This window comes from Triticum aestivum, unplaced genomic scaffold, assembly GCF_018294505.1.
Source record: "Triticum aestivum cultivar Chinese Spring unplaced genomic scaffold, IWGSC CS RefSeq v2.1 scaffold18334, whole genome shotgun sequence".
NCBI lineage: Eukaryota > Viridiplantae > Streptophyta > Magnoliopsida > Poales > Poaceae > Triticum > Triticum aestivum.
The window spans coordinates 117,489-137,101 of NW_025225442.1; the positions used below are offsets into that span (position 1 = coordinate 117,489).

The 19,613-nt window shown below is 44.7% G+C and overlaps 1 protein-coding gene across 9 annotated transcripts in view; it reads right to left on the bottom strand.

Annotated features, from left to right (window-relative positions):
- The window catches only part of LOC123172200 (putative disease resistance protein RGA3), a 19,280-nt gene extending 2,367 nt beyond the window's left edge, over positions 1-16,913 (bottom strand). Inside the window, exons 1-13 of one of the 9 annotated variants that reach the window (XM_044589201.1) lie at positions 16,028-16,913; positions 15,705-15,758; positions 11,272-15,619; positions 11,089-11,188; positions 10,723-10,794; positions 10,442-10,627; positions 10,253-10,324; positions 9,881-9,998; positions 9,630-9,811; positions 1,497-1,658; positions 1,239-1,410; positions 1,076-1,144; positions 187-980 (exon numbers count right to left, since the gene is read on the bottom strand). In XM_044589201.1, coding sequence (XP_044445136.1) covers positions 11,278-15,582 — 4,305 coding nt within the window. In that variant the 5' untranslated portion in view covers positions 15,583-15,619; positions 15,705-15,758; positions 16,028-16,913 and the 3' untranslated portion in view covers positions 187-980; positions 1,076-1,144; positions 1,239-1,410; ... (6 more) ...; positions 11,089-11,188; positions 11,272-11,277. Of the gene's footprint in view, positions 1-186; positions 981-1,075; positions 1,145-1,238; positions 1,411-1,496; positions 1,659-8,922; positions 9,426-9,535; positions 9,812-9,880; positions 9,999-10,252; positions 10,325-10,441; positions 10,628-10,722; positions 10,795-11,088; positions 11,189-11,271; positions 15,620-15,704; positions 15,759-16,027 lie in introns of those variants that run through there. The other 8 variants (XM_044589205.1, XM_044589203.1, XM_044589204.1 and 5 more) reach the window with 8 other exon arrangements.
- Between the last annotated feature and the right edge of the window lie 2,700 nt (positions 16,914-19,613).

Below are 19,613 nucleotides of genomic sequence, written 5' to 3' on the forward strand. Positions count from 1 at the left end.
CGCGGGCGGCGGGTGGTTGGTGGAATCCGGCCGCGGCGCGAAGATTCTTCGTCAGATCTGGAGGTTCGAAATCCCTTTCCGGCTACCTCTCTCTCGCCGTCGGCGGTGGCTTGTGATTTGCTCTCTGGCCCTGGCGTTGGTGCGAGTTGGTGGCCAGCTAGGGGACCGGGGGAAACCTTGGCCGGTCCGGCGGCGGCAACGCCCAAGGGCGCTGCTTTCCTCCATGGGGGCGCAGCCGAGGTCCCCTGCTTCCACCCCGACCCACCCTGCCCGGGTGAAAACCTTATATCCTCTCGGATTTGGCGGCGGCGGCGCCTTGCGCGCCGTGACCTTGCTGGAGGCGCCGTTAGGGAGGCGGGATGCGGTCGGGAGGCGCTGCAGGTGAGGGACGGAGCTGCCTCCTCTTCATCGTCCGATTCCACGAAGCGTATTTCCACCTAGCTGGACATGGACCGTGGCGGAGCGGCCGGCTAGGGATATCCCAAATTGAAGTGGCCGCACTATGTCCACCTTCCGATGTGAGGGCGGCATTCTTCGAGCTCTAGGGAGAGCTCCTCGAAACCCCGACGGTGCGGCGCCTACGAGCCATGGCGAGGGGGTAGGGTCCCTCTTCGGTGATTGAGATGGAAGATGTTGTTCCCCTTCTTCTCTAGGTGTTCCTGGAGCATGGCCATCTTTGAAGGTCGGATATGCCCTGCTTTGCTGCTCTGCTTTTCCTCGTATGATCCTAGTGTGGAGTGCTCGGCCTTTGCAAGCTGTAATCTTAATTTCCTTTGCATTAGCTGCTTGTGGAGGTTGTAGTTAGCGTTTCAGTCCAGTGTTCCCATTGTATCCTTCTGACCGCTGTAATTTGGTTGTTTGCTGTAACTCCTGGCCGGTTGATGGCTTTGTTAATTCAAAGCCGGGCTCCTCGCGAGCCTTCGTTCTAAAAAAAAAATATTCAGGCTATTAAGTGCTTCCTTCTCCCGGTTCAATCCATACTGCAGAAACATACAGGTTGGTTATTCGGTTATATATAATGCATCTTAATGCCTTTTTGGAATTTCAAAATTGCACATGCCCTGAAATGCATTACCTTCAGACTGCTACTGCTCCCTATTATCTGAATTGTCTCCAGGGGTGCAGTGCTATTCCTGCGAAGATCCTATACGCCATTATAACAATAAAAAATAACAGTTATGATGAATGGAAGAATATCTGGTATTAGTAGAATGAAGACTGAACTGAAAAACTGCAACCTTATCTGTTGCAAGTAGACCTGATAGGTATCAGTAGAATGTAGACTTGATTTAAAAACTGCAAACCTTATCAGTAGCAAAACACTGACAGTTCACTGTTTTCCATAAGATAATCCCTAAAGCTGAACTTCTTCATGACTTTTGGAAAGCAAACGAACAAACACTAGAAAACCTGAAGAGCAAGCAAACAGAAATTAGGAATGCAGGAACACCTGGTACTGGTAGCAACATAGCAGTGGATGAAAAAAAATTGATAACCTTAATATCAGTAGCTTGACCCCAAAGTCTCATTTATTCCATAGTGATATTTTGATCATCACACCAGAAATAGGGAAGTAGACTATCATGTCTTGATGAATGACAATAACCCAAAGTTAAATGCAAAATATGATGAAGCTTATAAGATTGAACGAACGCCTGCTGCACAGAGAACCAAAACAAATGGTTATCACTGGTTTCGTTGGTAATTACATCTAGGAAGAAAAGAAGAGAGACTTGCAGTAGGCATTGGCTGATAATTATGTTGGTTTTCTCGACTTGTGGAGAGAGAAATCTGAAATACGGCAGACCAATCTGCATTTGAATGAACGAGTTATTGGCATGTGCAGGAGACCAATCTGTATGCTATGTATCCTAGGTCTCTAGAGTAAACCAGCAGGGAAGTTCAAGTTATGTTTTGCTTCAAACCTCATATGTGAACACATGAGGTGAAGGGATGCACGCTCTGTTTTGTGTAGCAGTTCAGTCTAGAGTTTCTATTGGTCAGTGTTAAGTTGTAAAATAGTGGTCATGTCTTGATATTTCTGTGGGTCCGTTGTAAGAGGAGCCTATAAATAAAAGGCTTAGCATATGTATTATGTAAGGAGGTTGAAGTTATATTTCAGAAAATGCACCTTGTTGATGCACCAAATCTGTGCTTCTGCGTGCCCGAGGTTGGATTTGAACTTTGCCATTTCGTTTGATTGATATTTATAGATTAGACGTGACTTTAATTCTGTTCTTGCATCTAGCAAGGACTGAATCCCGATCTTATTTTCTGCTTCCCCTCTTGCATCTACTTTGCTTCCACCAAATTATATCTTCTACATAATTTCTGGTTGCTGGATTAATCAACTTCTCCTGGTTCACCCGCTTCTCCACCAAAACCCCCCAAATAATGCTGTTAGTAGTGCATGTGTAGTGAAAGATCAGGGCCAATCAGCACACACTGTGTCTTATCAGATATGGTACAGCAGGAGTAAAAATGTCCTTACCAGAGTTATGTATAGGAAGCAAGCAAGCATCGGTCCATATGATTGAAAAGCAGGGGTGATGATCACCTCCCACGTTTTCTCATCGCCTCATAAAGCCAACAAATCTTCCAGGATTATTATGACTGTGTGGACAAGGAAAAATGACTGGTTTCAGCCTTGCCAGATGTCTCTGGCACAGCGGGCATATGGGGCCTCCTGCTAGAAACAAGGCACGACTTGAAGGACACGACTTGAAGCAAGCCGAATGATACGAGAGCAGCATTCCTTTGCTGAGAAGAACAAACTCACCATTGTTAGGTTGATCTCTATCCCGTTCGAACCCAACGGGTTGAACGGGCCCCTGACTCGCGCCCTGATCGGGGGCGCCCAACCAATCCATGGTTGGTGGGCCCCTGCCGCCAGCGCAATATAAAGAGGTGGGGTGCGGGGGCACGTATGACGAGGTTGACCGTGCACCACAACACCACCGAAACACCAATCCGATCTAGGGTTTTGCGCTAGGCCGACGGGAAGCTCCGCCGCCACCACCTCGCCCACACTCCGCCATCACCATGGCCGGTGCTGGATCGAGTTCGTCCGCACCAGGAGAAGGTAGGTTACCGGAAAGATCTAGTCTACACGATCCAAAGAGATCTATCAATGGTATCAGATGCCACTGGCTAGATGATTTCGGTACAAAGAAACAAAAACAGAAAAAGAAAAAGAGATCCCCTCCCCCAAGAACCCTAGACAGGGCAAAGTAAACCACCGGATTTTGGCCTTGGGCCTCACCGGCAAAGAGCGCCGCCGCACGGCCGCGCCTGTTCCTCTCGATCCCCACACGCATCGGCAAGCCGAGGTGCGGGGACGAAGAACCACCGGAGCTAGCAATTGCTCGCGGAAAAGAAAGGAAAAAGACACACACAAAAAAAAGAAGGAGGTTAGCACCGCGGCCAAATCCCTCGGCGGCGGCGCGCTCACCGCGAGGGAGGACGCGCGACCGACGAGGAGGATAGCCACGGCGCGATCTGGCCGCGCTCTTCCTCTCGCTGAAAAGAAAAAAGGTGTAGCCTCTCTGTCTTCCTCTCCCTCATGGAACGGAAGGGGAAAAGGGAAGGTGGCTCTCGCGCGTTGCGGTGGCTGCACGCCGTTGCCGGCGGAGCCCCAACCCGGCTACAGGGGAGCAGAAGAGGCCCCGCCGCGTCGCTCTCTCTCTCTCTATCACACGAAGAAGAGGGTGATGAGGGAAGAAAGGATGGGAAGGAGAGGCCCGCGCGGCGCGGTGGCATCCGCCGTCGTCGCCGGCGGCCGGGGCGAAGCCCGTCTCTCCGCCGTCAGCGGAGTGCGCGAGAGGGGCACGGGGGCTGGGGAGGAATGGCGCTAGGTTTTCGGTCGCTAGGGATCGACTCTCGTTTTGTTCAAGCGAAACGCGCGCCTGGCCGTCGGATCTGCGCGGGCGGCCAGGATTGAAACCCTAGCGCTCTAAGGGGGCGCGCTGGGCCGATGGGCCGAAAGTGGGAGAGCGGCCGCGCGGGCACAACTGCGGGCACAGCCCACGCGCGAGCTGGGCTGAGGCCGCAGGCGAGGGCGGCCCAGGCCGAGTCGGGCCGGTTGCTGCTGCAGTTTTCTTTTCTGTTTTAATAGTTTTGTCCAGATTTTCTTTTTGGGCAGATTTCATAAATAGTTTTTTTATCCAAATTATTTTTCCAACGAAAATCTTTTGTTTAGAAAATAGAAAAGTAAACAAAAAAGTTCTGAAAATGAAAATAGAAAATTTTCAGAAAAAGAAATGTTCATGAATTTTACAGAGAAAATAATAAAGTTCATGAATCTTTTATTTAATCAAAGAAAAGTTTCTGTAAAAATTAAAAAGTTTGTGAATTTTTATTCACGTTTTTCCGCTGCGTAAATAATTATTAGTGCTCTTTAAAAGAAAATAAAAGTTTAGATAGAATTATGTTTTTAAGAGCATGTTAAAGTAATTATTGAAATGATATGATTATGTTATTTTTTATGACCAACGTTATTAATAACATGATCATGTTTTATTATTGAAATTTAAAGGTGCATTTATTTTTAATATTTTGCCCAACGGTAATATAGATTTAATTGCATAGACAATTGTATGCTTAATTTGACCAACGTTAGATTATTGCATATGATTGTTATACTGATGTCACTTAAATTGTGATTTCAGGAGGCTTTCACTTGATGAGTTGCCTAAAAGAAGTTCCGACACTCAGAGGTGACAACCACACTGAGTGGAGGAAGAAAGTTGAACTGGCATTTATTTGTGCTGATCTTGACTGGGTTGTGGTGAAACTACAGCCGGTCAGACCCACAGAGCCAGTAAGAGAGGCCACTGATGATGATGCTGCATGGGCTAAAAAGAAGGGGGACTATGCTCCTTTGGAGCAGTCCTACCTCATAGATAACGAAAAGTGGGTCAATGCAAACAAAAAGTGCATGGCTTTCATAAAGAATACAATTGAGAGTGCCATTATGGGCTCCATTGCAGAGTGCACTTCCGCAGGGGAGTTGCTTGCAAAGATAAAGAGCCAGTTCACTGGCTCTTCAAAGATCTATGCCACCCATGTGTTAGAGCAACTGGTGACAGAACGCTACACAGGTGGTAATCGTGGAATAAGAGAGCACATCCTCAGGATGAGTAATATGGCAGCAAAGCTCAAGCACATGGATGCGGATTTGGAGATCAAAACAGCGCTCCTGGTCCACCTGGTCATGGCTTCACTGCCACATGAGTTTGCAACTTTTGTTGTAAATTATAATATGTCACCTGGAACATGGGACATTGAAAAGACAATAGCAATGTGTGTCCAAGAAGAGGACAGACTCAAAGCCGCACATGGTGGTTCAATCAACTATGTGAAGGATTGGAAGAAAAAGAACTACAATCAAAACAACAAAAGTTCTCCTTCAAAGAATGGAAAAGCCCCCTATCAGCATCAGCATTAGCAACAGTCTTTCTCAGTGGACAAAGACACGTGTCTCCACTGCAAGCAGAAAGGGCACTACAAGAAAGACTGCGCTGCTTGGCTGAAGTCAGTCATGGCAAAAAGAGGTAACAATATAGTTTCATTTGTCAATGAATCCTTGTATACACAGTTTTCAAAATCCCTTGGTGGATTGATTCAGGAGCAACTGTTCATGTTGCAAATTCTTTACAGGGATTCCATTCGACGCGAACTACGCTAAGAAGCGAAAGACGCATTGAAGTGGCAAACGGAGAAGTTGAAGCTGTCGGTGACATCTCCTTGGAGTTAGCTGGCGGATTCAATCTTCTACTTAGAGATGTTTTATTTGTTCCATCATGTCATAGAAACTTAATTAGTGTTTCTTGTTTGGACAAAGATAATTATGAATGTCATTTTGGACATGGCAAGTGTGCCATTTGGTATAATAATGCTTATGTGGGTGATGCTTTACTACATGATGAGCTTTATTTGTTATCACTTCGTGAAAAAGTTTATTCCGTTTGCAACGTGAAAGAAAATGTTTCCGCGTCGAATAAAGAGCAAAAGAAAAGAAAAAGAACATTCGACTCATCTAAACTATGGCACTGTCGCTTGAGCCATATTTCGAAGGGGAGAATAGAAAGATTAGTCAAAAGTGAAATTCTTCCTCCGTTAGAATTTTCAGACTTAGCACAATGCATAGATTGCGTTAAAGGAAAGTACGTAAAACAAATCAAAAAAGGTGCAATCCATAGCACAGGCACACTAGAAATCATCCACACTGATATTTGTGGACCATTTCCGATGAAAAGTGTGGATGGATATGACTCGTTCATAACATTCACAGATGATTACTCTCGCTATGGATATATTTATCCAATCAAAGAAAGATCTGAAGCGTTGGATAAATTTAAAATATTCAAAGCTGAAGTTGAAAATCAGCATGATAAAAGAATAAAGATAGTTAGGTCCGACCGTGGGGGAGAGTACTACGGTCGGCACACTCCATATGGCCAAGTCCCTGGACCTTTTGCAAAGTTCTTGCAGGAGACTGGCATTGTTGCCCAGTATTCAATGCCGGGCGAACCTCAGCAAAATGGAGTACCTGAAAGGCGCAACCGTACACTTATGGATATGGTGCGCAGCATGATGAGTTATTCCAACTTGCCATTGGGATTATGGATGGAGGCGCTTAAAACCGCCATTCACATTCTCAATAGAGTACCAAGCAATTCGGTGCCCAAAACACCGTACGAGCTATGGACAGGAAGGGTGCCATCCCTACAACACTTCAGGGTGTGGGGGTGCCCTGCTGAGGCCAAAATGTTTAATCCAAACATTGGAAGGTTAGATCCCAAAACAGTGAGTTGCCACTTCATTGGCTATCCAGACAGATCAAAGGGTTTTTGTTTCTACTGCCCAGGCAGATATACAAAGTTTGTAGAAACGAGACATGCAGTCTTCTTAGAGGATGAAATGATGAGGGGAGCTTGGTAGCTCGGAAAATTGATCTCGAGGAGAAGAGGGTGCATGCACCTAATCCAATGATTCATGAGCCATTTTTCTCACTACCAGTTGCAACTCCACCCATGACAACTATGGGGGCAGACCCGGAACCTGTCCATCAGGAGCCGACTGAACCCGTTGTTGAGCATGAAAGGGAGGTGCAGCAGCAAATTTTAGAAGAAGTGCCAGAAGTTGAGGCACAGAATGTGCCAGAAATTGAGGCCCTTAGAAGGTCTACAAGACCAAGAAAGTCAGCTATTTCTGCTGACTTTAAAGTTTATAACACAGAAATGGTTCATATCGAAAAAGATCCCACCTCATATGAAGAAGCCATGAGAAGCCCTCATTCATCGATGTGGATGAAGGCAATGGAAGACGAGATGAAATCAATGAGTTCCAAAGATGTTTGGGACTTAGAGGAAATTCCTAAAGGAGCCAAATCAGTAGGCTACAAATGGGTCTACAAAATTAAGTATGACTCTAAAGGGAATATAGAAAAATATAAAGCACGACTCGTGGCAAAAGGATTTACACAAAGAGAAGGGATAGATTACAAAGAGACATTTTCTCCGGTCTCATGTAAGGATTCCTTCAGAATCATAATGGCATTAGTTGCTCATTTTGATTTAGAGTTACATCAAATGGATGTAAAGACGGCATTTCTCAACGGAGATTTAAAAGAAAATGTCTACATGAAACAGCCCAAGGGTTTTATCATGGAAGGCAAGGAAAATATGGGATGCCGCCTAAAGAAATCCATTTATGGATTAAAGCAAGCCTCTAGGCAGTGGTATTTAAAGTTTAATCAAACGATTAAAAGTTTTGGATTTAAAGAAAATATTGAGGATAACTGCATTTATGCAAAGTTTAAAAATGGGAAATATATTTTCCTAATCTTGTATGTGGATGACATTCTGCTTGCTAGCAGTGATGTTAGTCTACTACAAGAAACAAAGAAGTTCTTATCCTCGAATTTTGACATAACAGATCTTGGTGAAGCATCATATGTTTTGGGCATAGAAATTCATCGAGATAGAAACAATGGAGTCTTAGGACTATCGCAGAAAGCATATTTGGAGAAGGTTCTTAAAAAGTACAATATGCATGCGAGTAAAGCCACACCTGCTCCTATAGTTAAGGGCGATAATTTTGGAAAATTTCAATGTCCCAAGAATCAGTATGAGATCGATCAAATGAAAGGAATACCATATGCTTCGGCAGTTGGCAGCTTACAGTATGCACAAGTGTGCATTCGCCCTGACTTAGCCTTTATCACCGGGGTACTCGGTAGATATCAAGAGAATCCAGGCATAGAGCACTGGAAGATGGTAAAGAAAGCATTGCGTTATGCGCAAGGCACGAAGGACTACATGCTAACATACAGGAGATCTGATTCCCTAGAGATAAAAGGGTATTCAGACGCAGATTTTGTGGGGGACAAAGATGATAGAAAATCCACGTCAGGATACGTATTCACCCTCGCTGGGGGAGCTATTTCGTGGAAAAGCTCCAAACAGTCGACAGTTGCATCATCCACGATGTATGCAGAATTCATAGCATGCTTCGAAGCCACGGGGCAGGCGATATGGCTAAAGAAATTTGTACCCGACTTGAAAGTGGTAGATTGTATTCACAAACCACTAAAGATGTACTGCGACAATCAGCCCGCGGTATTTTACGCTCACAACAACAAGTCGAGTAATGCTGCCAAAACAATAGAGATAAAGTACTATGTTGTGAAAGATAAAATCCAGGATCAAACTATAAGTCTCGAGCATACAAAGACAAAAGATATGCTTGCGGATCCGCTAACGAAAGGCTTACCACCCAATGTGTTCAAGGAACACTTAGCCGGCATGGGTTTAAGGGAAAGCCTTATGATTCCTGGATAGGCCCAAAAGGAACAGAATTTGTTTCTGAAACAAAACGTATGTTGTAGCTGTATGATTCTACCGGCATTTAAGCTGTGACGATGAAACATGCTCTATGTACCAATATGTGATGAAACAAATAAACTAGAAAGTATAGGGTTAAAAGTAAAGTTGAGATCAAGGGGGAGAATGTTAGGTTGATCTCTATCCCGTTCGAACCCAACGGGTCGAACGGGTCCCTGACTTGCGCCCTGATCGGGGGCGCCCAACCAATCCATGGTTGGTGGGCCCCTGTCGCCAGCGCAATATAAAGAGGTGGGGTGCGGGGGCACGTATGACGAGGTTGACCGTGCACCACAACACCACCGAAACACCAATCCGATCTAGGGTTTTGCGCTAGGCCGACGGGAAGCTCCGCCGCCACCACCTCGCCCACACTCCGCCATCACCATGGCCGGTGCTGGATCGAGTTCGTCCGCACCAGGAGAAGGTAGGTTACCGGAAAGATCTAGTCTACACGATCCAAAGAGATCTATCAACCATTTCACCAGGCAGGTAGGTAGGTATCCTCATGCATACACGCGGAGGAGCGGCATTCCTTTGCTGGAAAGTGTCAGCAAAGAAAATGTGTAAGTATTTCTTGGCACGGTTTTGCCGTCCAGTGTCAGAATAAATTTGCGTTATTACTAATACCGAATGAAAGAAATACTAACCATCTCTAGTGCACACACGGTACCGAGGTGAAAAAACAGCTGGCCTCACTTGATCTACTCAATCATCACGGAAATTTAATTCTGGGCGACGTACCAAAGCAATCACATACGTCCAAGCTGCAGGCTACGCTTCTGCTAGACTAGCCAATGTGTCACTCTCCTTCTTCTTCCTTGGCATGGCTCCAGCAAGCATATTACGTTTCTATAGACATGCATAACTACTCCATGGACTTGTTGCAAGTCAATTCATCACCCTCCTCTCCTCGCCAGCCAATTCTGAAATATTTCAAAGTCAGTTCATCCATAGCTATCTTGCAGAGTTGAACTTCACCTGGGCATATTTACCTTGCATGAATGATTGTTCTGCAGTGTTTTAGGTGCACACATTGCTGGAGCCATCGAGTACGAGTGCAGCACGGGCCACCTTGGAAAATCTCCTGCAACTTGATACTCCCTCTGTAAACTAATATAAGAGCATTTAGAATACTAAAGTAGTGATCTAAACGCTCTTATATTAGTTTACGGAGGGAGTACTATTGATAACGAGTGCAGCAATTCAAGGATGTCACAAGGAACAGTTGGAAAGTTAAAACTGCATCCTCCGAACAGCACCATTCTCATGTGGCCGTTGCAGTGGCACAAGATTGCCTCAGTCGACCACACCTTTCCCCCAAAGTAATCACATAACTCGGAATACAGAATGAACAAAGTACTCACTACTCAGTAAATGGAGGCCTTCTGAATTCTCAAGATGCATCCTTCTGAATGCCAGTTATTCTTCTGAAGGTCCTATACACCATCAAATTTTGTTAAACAACAATAGTTATGACGAATGCAAGAATACCTGGTATTAGTAGAATGTAGACTGAATCTAGAAAATGCAAATTTTATTGGTTGCAAGTATACCTATGTCAGTGGAATGTAGACTGAACTGAAAAACTGCAAACCTTATCAGTAGCAAAACACCGACAACTCATTGTTTTCCATAATTACGCCAAGATGATCCTTTGATCCGTAAACTGTACTTCCCAGGTACACCATCAGTCTCATGGGTTCTGGATGAAAGTAAACACAAGTGCCTAGAAAGCCTACCTGAACAGCAAGCAAACAAAAATTAGGAATGCAGGAACACCTGGTACTGATGGCAACATAGCAGTATATGGGGGGAAAATAGAGAAGTAGACTACCATGTCTTGATGAATGACAATAACCCAAACTTAAATGCAAAATTGAAGACGCCTATAAGATTGAACGGACACCTGTACAAAGAACTTCAACAAATGGTGATCACAGATTACGTTGATAATTACATCTAGGAAAGAGGAAAGAGACTTGCAGAAGGACCTAGCAGATGGTGACTGGTTTTCTTGACTTGTGGAAAGACAAGGGCTTTGAGAAGAAAATCTTAAATATTTTCACTACTGTTGAGAAGAAAATGGAAAACTAATATAGCAGGAGCATAAGTGGATAAATGTTTTACAATGAGTATAAGTGGAAGTGGATACAATTGATATGGTACACCAGGAGTAAAGTCCCAGTTTTGATGTGCTTACCGGAGTTATAAGTGGAAGGAAGATGACAGCCACAAGACCCTTGTGTCATGTGTGTGGCAAATGTGTTTTTATGGAAAGCAGAGCTTTACAAGGTAGTGGTCTGCATAGTGGATGGGAACAAATGCAGTGTTATTAAGCAGGATTGCAGGAAAAGGGAAAAATGGAAAGTATGTTTTATGATACCTTAGACTAGCGGCCCAGTAAGATTTTTGGGATGGTTCCCACCAACCCATTGCATTGCTGTTTTAGCTCCTGGTTGGCGCAGAATCTGATATCTAGCTCTTGTAGTGATTTGGGGAGGCCATCATTGGGCAATGATGAGACGGCAGGACAGTGGTGGATTGATAATATCTTGAGGCTGGTAAGGTTGCGCAGCCCTGTAGGGAGTTGCTGAAGGTGACGGAAATCCCAAAACTCTAGTTGGTGGAGGGAGGAGAGGAGCTGAAGGGCGTCCTCTTGCTCCTTGCTGAAGCGCTCCATCCCTTCAGCAAACCTAAGCCCACAAAGCTCCAGATTGGTGAGGGAGGAAGAGAGAAAGCTGCAGATGGGTGCAGAAAGGAGCCCCGCTACGTAATCCGTGCAAAGTTTCCATGGTGTGGATGAAACGCGTTGTATCTGCTGCTCTTCTCCTGCTTCAACATCCTCCAAGGGATCCCAACCAGCAAAGAAACCAGGGCTACCACGGACAACTAATTCGTTGAGCTGCCCCCCAGTGGTAAGCAGAGACTGCAAGCCCTGACCTTTCAGATCCTCTCCACAATTAATCAATTCTAATTTGACAAGGGAGGAGAGGTTGGAGAGGGGCTCCAGTGTTTCCATGCCTTCCACCTCCCAAAGAGCCAGGAACTGCAGGGAGGAAGGGAAAATGTGACTGGAAAACAAGAAGGAGGTTAGAAACTTTGGGCAGTACTTTATGCTTAATCTCCGGAGGGATCCTGCTCCATGAACAAGAGTTGGCGGGTCCACTAGGACCAGCTCTGGGCATTTCCAGCAATCCAATTCCTGGAGATGAGGTGGGAAGAGCAGCACTCCATCTTCCACTTCCTCTGCCAATACCAGCTTTTTAATGTTACACGTCCATATTTTCAATGAGGAGAGCTTTGGGAGGTGGGGGAGGAGCTCTGTCAATTCCTCCCAACTATTACCATTTAAGTCGCTGATCATGATGTACTCAATAGGGAGCTGCCATTCCACACTACCCTGACCTCCTAGTGATCTAAACAGAGCATCTGATTGTCCTAAATACAATGTCTTCAGTGAGGTTAGCATCAGAAGCTCCTTCAACTGCAGAGGTGGGCAGCTTTTGAGTATCAGCTCCTCAAAACATGTTTCTGTATCGAAAAGTAACACTTGGTCTATGCTATGCAGCCCCCCCTCTCCAATAATTTTCAATTTTGCTCCATTGGATGGTAAGTATGCAAACTCCTTAAGCATCTTCACACATTTCATCGTGACAGAGCGCAGACTTTCAATCCAGGAGATGGGAATCACTGGCAAGAATTCAGGACAGTCATGTACCTCAAGCTCTTCTAGCTTGGGGAGCCAATCTGGGGAAACAATGTAGTTTGAGAAAGGCAACCCCAACAGTTTTGGACAGTTCCTAATAATCAGAACTTGCAAAAGAGGGAACATATGAGCATCCGGTGGGAACAAGTCTCCACCAAAGGAAGACTCTTGTTCAGCTGGGTAAACCCATTTTTCAAAACTTCCTAGGTCAATGAGTTCAAGCTTTGTTAGCATGCAAAAGCTTTTCTCTATGATAAACTCCTTCGGTCTGGCAATATTGTCAAACCTTAATACGCGAAGATCCCACACCTTCCTTAAAGAAGGGAAAACGTCCCAAGAAACACCAAGAAGCCAAAGAGATTGCAAAGCTTCAACAGCGAGCTCATCACCCAGCCATGTTGGAGAAGATGGGCCTCCGTGCCCTCTAATGCACAAGAATTGAAGATCTCCCTGAGGTTGAAGGCTCTCAAGAATTGCTGCTTCCACACTAGGCTCAACACTAGATCGCCCACTATCCCAATCCAATGTTAACCTCCTCAAGTATTTTTTCTCCATCAATTTTGCTTCAGCTGCCTCTTCTACTGTATCTATCTTCTCAAGGTTGTAGATACCAAGCTCCCTTAGCCTGGTCAAGTGTTGTAGTTGCTTTGGTTCAAACCCTTCACTTTTTTTATTGACCTGAAATACGTTTAACTCTTCTAAGAGTTTAAGTTTTCCCATATTACAAATATCAGAATAAAGCAGATGATCACATGGGACATAAAAATGGCACAACTTGGCAAGGTTGCTCATGTCATTGGGCAAATCATGATTGCCATTCCACCATTTAAGATCTAGAATCCTTAAATGATAAAATTTAGAGATGCTAAGTGGTAAATGCATCTGGCTCTCCTCTGTTCCTAGACAAAGGTATCGTAGGTGGAAAAGTCCTGAAAAGTTATGTAACAGGGACTCCACGGGACTACGCATGTTGGGCAAATGAAGAACACGGAGAGAGATCGCTTCCCCCAAAAAATCACCAAATATCTTGACAAAACCTTCATCCAATTTTCCAAATAACGTCAACGTTTGCAGATATTCAACCTTAAATCTTGTCTTCAGTTCTTCCAATTCACTTTTTAATTTTTCACCAGACACTACATCATATTCACCTAAGGCATATGTGCTTATAGACAAGTGACGGATGGTTGACTGAATCTCTACTGATCCAACATTAGGGAGGCGTAAGCTAAGACAATCATGTGATGCAACCTTCAATGCCAAATCATGAAGTAGGTCATGCATAAAATACAAAAAAGCACCATCAACTTCCACTTCTCTGAAAAATCCATGGATTACTAGCTCATTTAAATTGCTTAGACCTATGTCTTCGAATGCTTGGTTTTGGCCACTAGGTATCAAAATATCTAGTCCAATCCACAAACTAATCAACTCGTCCTGCTGGAAAGGGTAATCTTCAGGAAACAATGCAGAATAGGCAAAACATTGCTGCAGATGGAAAGAGAGGAAGTCATAGCTAAGCTTCAAGGCAGGCATAATTTCATTGTCATCAGTCTGCTTCTCCCATTCTTTACATTTTAGGACCCTTTTCCAATGATGCAGACTAAGGTCTTTACTTAGTAATCTACCAACCGTTTTTGCAGCAAGAGGGGAGCCCTTTAGTTTTTCCATTATCTTATCTGCAGTCTCAAGCAGAAAATGTTTATCCCTTGGCCATTCCTCATCACCAAAGACAAATGCAAGGAATAATTTTCTAAACTCTTCAGATTCTAACCCGTTTGAGTGGCCAATTGTTTCAACCTTCTGTGCTATCGCATGAAACCGAGTTGTGACGATAATCATGGAACCCTTTTCTTGTGATTTACTAAGCGTCGACAATAATTTGCCCCAGTCATCCCCAATACTAATCTTCCATATATCATCTAATACAAGTAAGAACCTTTTAGATTTCAATCTTTGTTCAATCACCTCTTCTTTTGTACTACACTCTTTTTCACTTTCAACTCGAGGGGTACATGTTTTAATTTGCTCTAGCACCTTATCCAGATTGAAACTGAACGATACACATATCCAAATCATGACTGGAAAATGATTCTTGACTTGTTGGCTGTGATATATGTGTTGTATAAGAGTAGTCTTCCCCATTCCCCCCGGACCAACAACCGGAATGACAGTTAGACCCTTGCCACAGTATTGACCCTTGGTGATGTCATGTATGATGCCATTCATGACACGGTTCCTCCCATAAAGTTTTGGCTCATCAATTCGACCTTTGGTGATAAGACGACATTGGGCAATGTTTGGGACAATTCTAGAGTCACAACTCTGTAGAAGGCCATTAACATCCTTACGCACAGGCTGCAGTTTATCTATTATGACCTTCATCTTTTGAGAGAAATCAACCCTATTAAATTCAAGCTTTGGTTTTTCTTGCACATTGCCACAATCTTCTTCCCGAACATGTGGATCTGTGGAAGATGAGCAAGGGAGGAGTTTACCGAACTTGGGCATGCATCCGCTGACCTCTTGATTGGCGTCGGGTGACGAGGAGGAATCGGCACGTGACCTCTCCCGGCGTTTAGCACGCTGCCAAGGGCAACAATTGACCATTTTGCCAACAGCTTTGGCGGTGTGGCGAGCATTGAGGGCGAGGTCATGGACGCCACCCTTGCCATGCTGATCTGCTGCATCATATGTGTTGTGCAGCTCATCGTGGATGCAGAAGTAATCCAGCTCGTCCAGCAAGTCTTGGGCATTGTGCGCCAAATCCCGTAGCTTCTGCAGCAGCATCTCCATGGCGGGGCCTCCGAGCTCCTTGTGGGCAGCCTGCTCGAGCGTGGCCTTCACGAGCAGCAGTTCCGTGCTGAGGGCCTCGACGTTAGGACCAAAGTTCCTGGTGGCAGCCCAAGCCCCCAGCACGCCATCTGCAACGGGGGCCAGCGCCTTGCCCACCACCCATTGCGCCGCGCTGAGGGGCACGTAGGGCATCCCTTGGTCGGATGGAGGGATGGACGACGTGTGGCGCCTGCATCCAGGAATCAAAAGGAATTCGTTCATTTGTAGGCTGCTCTAAGGTGCAAAAGAAAGGAGGAGTGGTGTGTGTGTGGTACGCAGGCGCGCCGATGGTGGATGTCAGCTGCCGTACTTCCCGGCGGTGACGGATGCTGATGCAAACGGGGGTGAGAATATTGAATCACAAGAGAATAAAATTAAGGCATCAGGCCAGAGAATTTTCAATCACAAGGGAAACATAATTAGCAATCGATCACAATAGATAGGGAGAGAAACAGAGCAGAGTTGTTTTCTTTATTTTTAGACCAAGTACCAGAAGCACTGATCCTAGCATATTCAAATCGCACGAATCTGAAAGTTGGCTCTAACAATAACAGTAGAGAGAGAGAGAGAGAGAGTGAGAGAGAGAGAGAGATCTAACCTGCAGCTGTGCGGCGGCGGTACAGTGCCCCTGATCCGGGAGCTGCCGTCGCCGTGGTGCGTTGCCAGGGAGGAGGCGAAGGCGAAGAGCAGGAGGGGCCGCCGGGGAGTGGATAGCAGAGCAGGGGAGGTGAAGAGCGCCGGCTGGGGAGGTGATAAGGCAGCCAACCAGCTTGAGAGAATGGCTGGGAGCGAGTTGCCTAGGCAGTGCTGTTACCACCCCTGGATATTGATCGGACGCGGACCTGCTGTTGCGCGCCTTGCCTGGTAATAGTCAACACTAGTCCGATCAGTGGTATTTTCGCAGTGGCTGCTGTGTAAGGCGATGAGAGGATATTTTGCTTGACTTGACTTGGCGAAACACACATGCAGTGCAGCTCCCTTGGTTTCAGATTGCTTCAAGATAAGCAAGATTATTGGCCCACAACAAGGGGTCCTAGATGTATGGCTGGGCGGACTTCTCCAAATGGTAGCTTTATCTGTGAATAATTTTCTTGACTCTTGCCTTGATAGCTACATGTAGGACTAGGCAAAATGATTTTCTTAAGACTAGTCTGAACGCGTGATTTGCGCGCATCTATCTGTAATGGCAATTACTTGTATCTCTATCTGTGAAACCTTATGAACCCTATATATGGCAGATTGAAGATAAGCATGGCAGGAATTGAAGGCATACCAAAGAATTGTCGCCAACAGACAGCAACGGGTGGGCCGCAGACGAACATATATATGGCTAGCTGATATCTTTGCTGACTTCTCGTCGAATCGATAGGTACATGCATGTATGTATGGCCATTACTTGGTACTCCAATTTCCAGGGATGCGCCCAGAAGGACGGACGACTGAGTTGTTGGTTGGTACCTACAGACTAGGGTATACAGAGCTGGCTAGGTCGCAGTGGAACGAACCTCATGGGAATAAACACAAGCACCTAGCGGGCGGGCGGGCGGGCGGGTGAGAACTGACCCGATGTCGCTCGCTTCCCGATGGCGTAGGAGAGGGCTGGCGTGCGAACATGCTGGCCTGGCCTGGAAGACGACGCGTCTTCGTCCTTGCCCGCCGCTCGGTTCGGAGTCTCCTCGCCGTCGCCGTCGTTTGCCGTTGGACTTGTCAGAAGCAGAGCAGAGAACATAGAGCAGAAGGAGAGGAGGACGAGGACGATAACTAGCTGTGTTAAAGGGCCGATTTTGTACATGGGCTGTCCGACCGGCCCCCAATATGATCATTTTTAAGAAATCAAAAAACTTTTTTCAAAAATTTGTTAAACATGTTTAGATAAAGGTTAGCATTTTTTGAATATTCAGGAGCATTTTTATAAGAAATTAAAATCAAAAAAATGAAAAGAAATGCGAAAAACAGGTAAAGACGATAGAGAAAAGCCGTGACATTTACTCGCGATGCGCTGCAATTGGATTTGCCCAAGTTGCTCGCACGACCATTCCGTGGCCCGTGAAGAGAACGCCTACATATGACCTGATTGCATGCGGTGGTCTAGTCAGAGAGCGAGCAACATGTGTTTTTGGAGTACTGCCGCACAAGTTGCCGTGGGCGAGGACAACGCGGGGGCCAACCACGGTTTCTTCCCGTTGCAAGATCTGATTAGCATGGAAAACCTTCAAAGCAACCAGTGGCCAACGATCACTCCATTGAGCTTTCAACCCCCTACCAATGTACTCCCTCCGTTCCGAATTACTTGTCTTAGATTTGTCTAGATACGAATGTACCTAGCACTAAAATGAGTCTAGATACATCTGTATCTAGACAAATCCAAGACAAGTAATTTAGAACGGAGGGAGTAGCATGCAAGTTGAAAGTGCCATCCAACAGGGAAGATAGCGCGAATAACTTGGGAACAGTTATTTGGGCATGTGCATAGTGTTGCTCATAATGCACAGTGTAGGAGCAAAAGTAACATTCAATTATACGATTGCGAGAGTAGCTTAGGCCCACATTTTCATATAGATTGCTTCCCCAACCAAAGTCAACATAATGGAACCGTTAAATTGTCACTATCATAGACGCAACGTCGCAGCCTATGTACCCCGAGTGGCCGTGATGGTCGATCTACAGCAAACCCCACGCCATTCTTTTGTGGACGTGATTTGTGTGCAAGAATTCCCTAAAACCCTCCTTTTATCAATGCAATGATGCGAAAATCGGTTACATATACAAGAAAAAGAAAGTAAAAAATCTAACTAAGTCCATGCCCAAGCATGATAGAGCCTATACAATCAAGGAGTCTTGATTTTATTTTCCTTTCAAATTTGCAACATTTTATTAATTTCACTAATTTTTCTAAAATTTGTGAACATTTCTCAAATTTGTGAGTACTTTCTAAAACCCTTGGCTATTTATCAAAAAAATTTATTCGTAAAAAGAATACAAATTCATGAGCATTTTTTAAGATTCACACAAAATTTATAAACTCTAAATAATTTTTGAAATTTCTGAATTTTAAAAATTTTGGAACATGTTTTTAGTTATTTTTGAAAATTCTTGAATGTTATTTTAAAATTAATAAACATTCGTAGTTTCCAAATAATATTTTAAATACTTTTTATTAAATACTACTCTGCAATAAAAACCAGGCCAATTCCATCAGGAAAAAGGCAGGATCACTAATTGACCTGGCTCACTGCACGCGAGGTTTTCTGTGGGCATTTGGGTTGTAACGTTGTGTTATGGCACATGAAGATCGTAGCTCCGCGCCAGTTAAAGCGCAATCGGTAAAAGCCACACAAACCTCGCTACCTACCTTTTGAATGGTCGACCCACAATCGCAAGCACGAGCGGAAAGCTCCTCGAAGCCAGTTTTTTGTTGGTTTTCTGGACTGGTTTTAATCCGGTTTTACTTGTTTTTATTTTCATTTTCGTTATCCCTTTTCTTTTTTATATGTATGAACATTTTCCAAATTCGACTTTTTCAAATTCATGAACCTTTTCTTTCAAAACACATGAACTTTTTTTGAATCCATGTTTTTTTTAAAGAATGAATATATCCAAATCCACAAACTTTTGCCAAATTTATGGAAAAAAAAATCAAGCGAGCGAACAATCTTTTAGCTGTAACGGGTTTTCTTTCGAGCGAGCAAGCGCGCTTGTGGGCTGGCCCATGCGAGCGACCGTCGGAGCGCCAGCTCATTAACTGGCGCAATGAGCGCCGATTAGAAGTTCTTCGTGAGTTCCTTAAAAAAGTTCTCCCGGAAGATGTGGTTTTGAATTTGTAACGCCCCTGTAAAGCAAGAAATTTTAATAGTTATTTCAAAATTTGAGAGGAAAAATATCGTTTGCTCCATTAACATGGTATGCTCATTTTTCCCTAGAAAAAAACATGTCATGTTCATTACAATCGACTTCCACACCACTGCGTTGAGAAGAATTTTGCTATGTCGTCATGCACGCGGAACAGTGTTGCAATTTCTCCCTGTCTTGTGTCATCACTTGAATAAATAAACTACAGAAAGCAACAACAAAAAAAAAAAAACTTGTTGATCTCCAGAGAACTGAATCGGCAAATTCAGACCCAGGACACCACACTGCCATGGACACTAGTATATTTAGGTTTTGTGCTAGACAAATTAAATGCT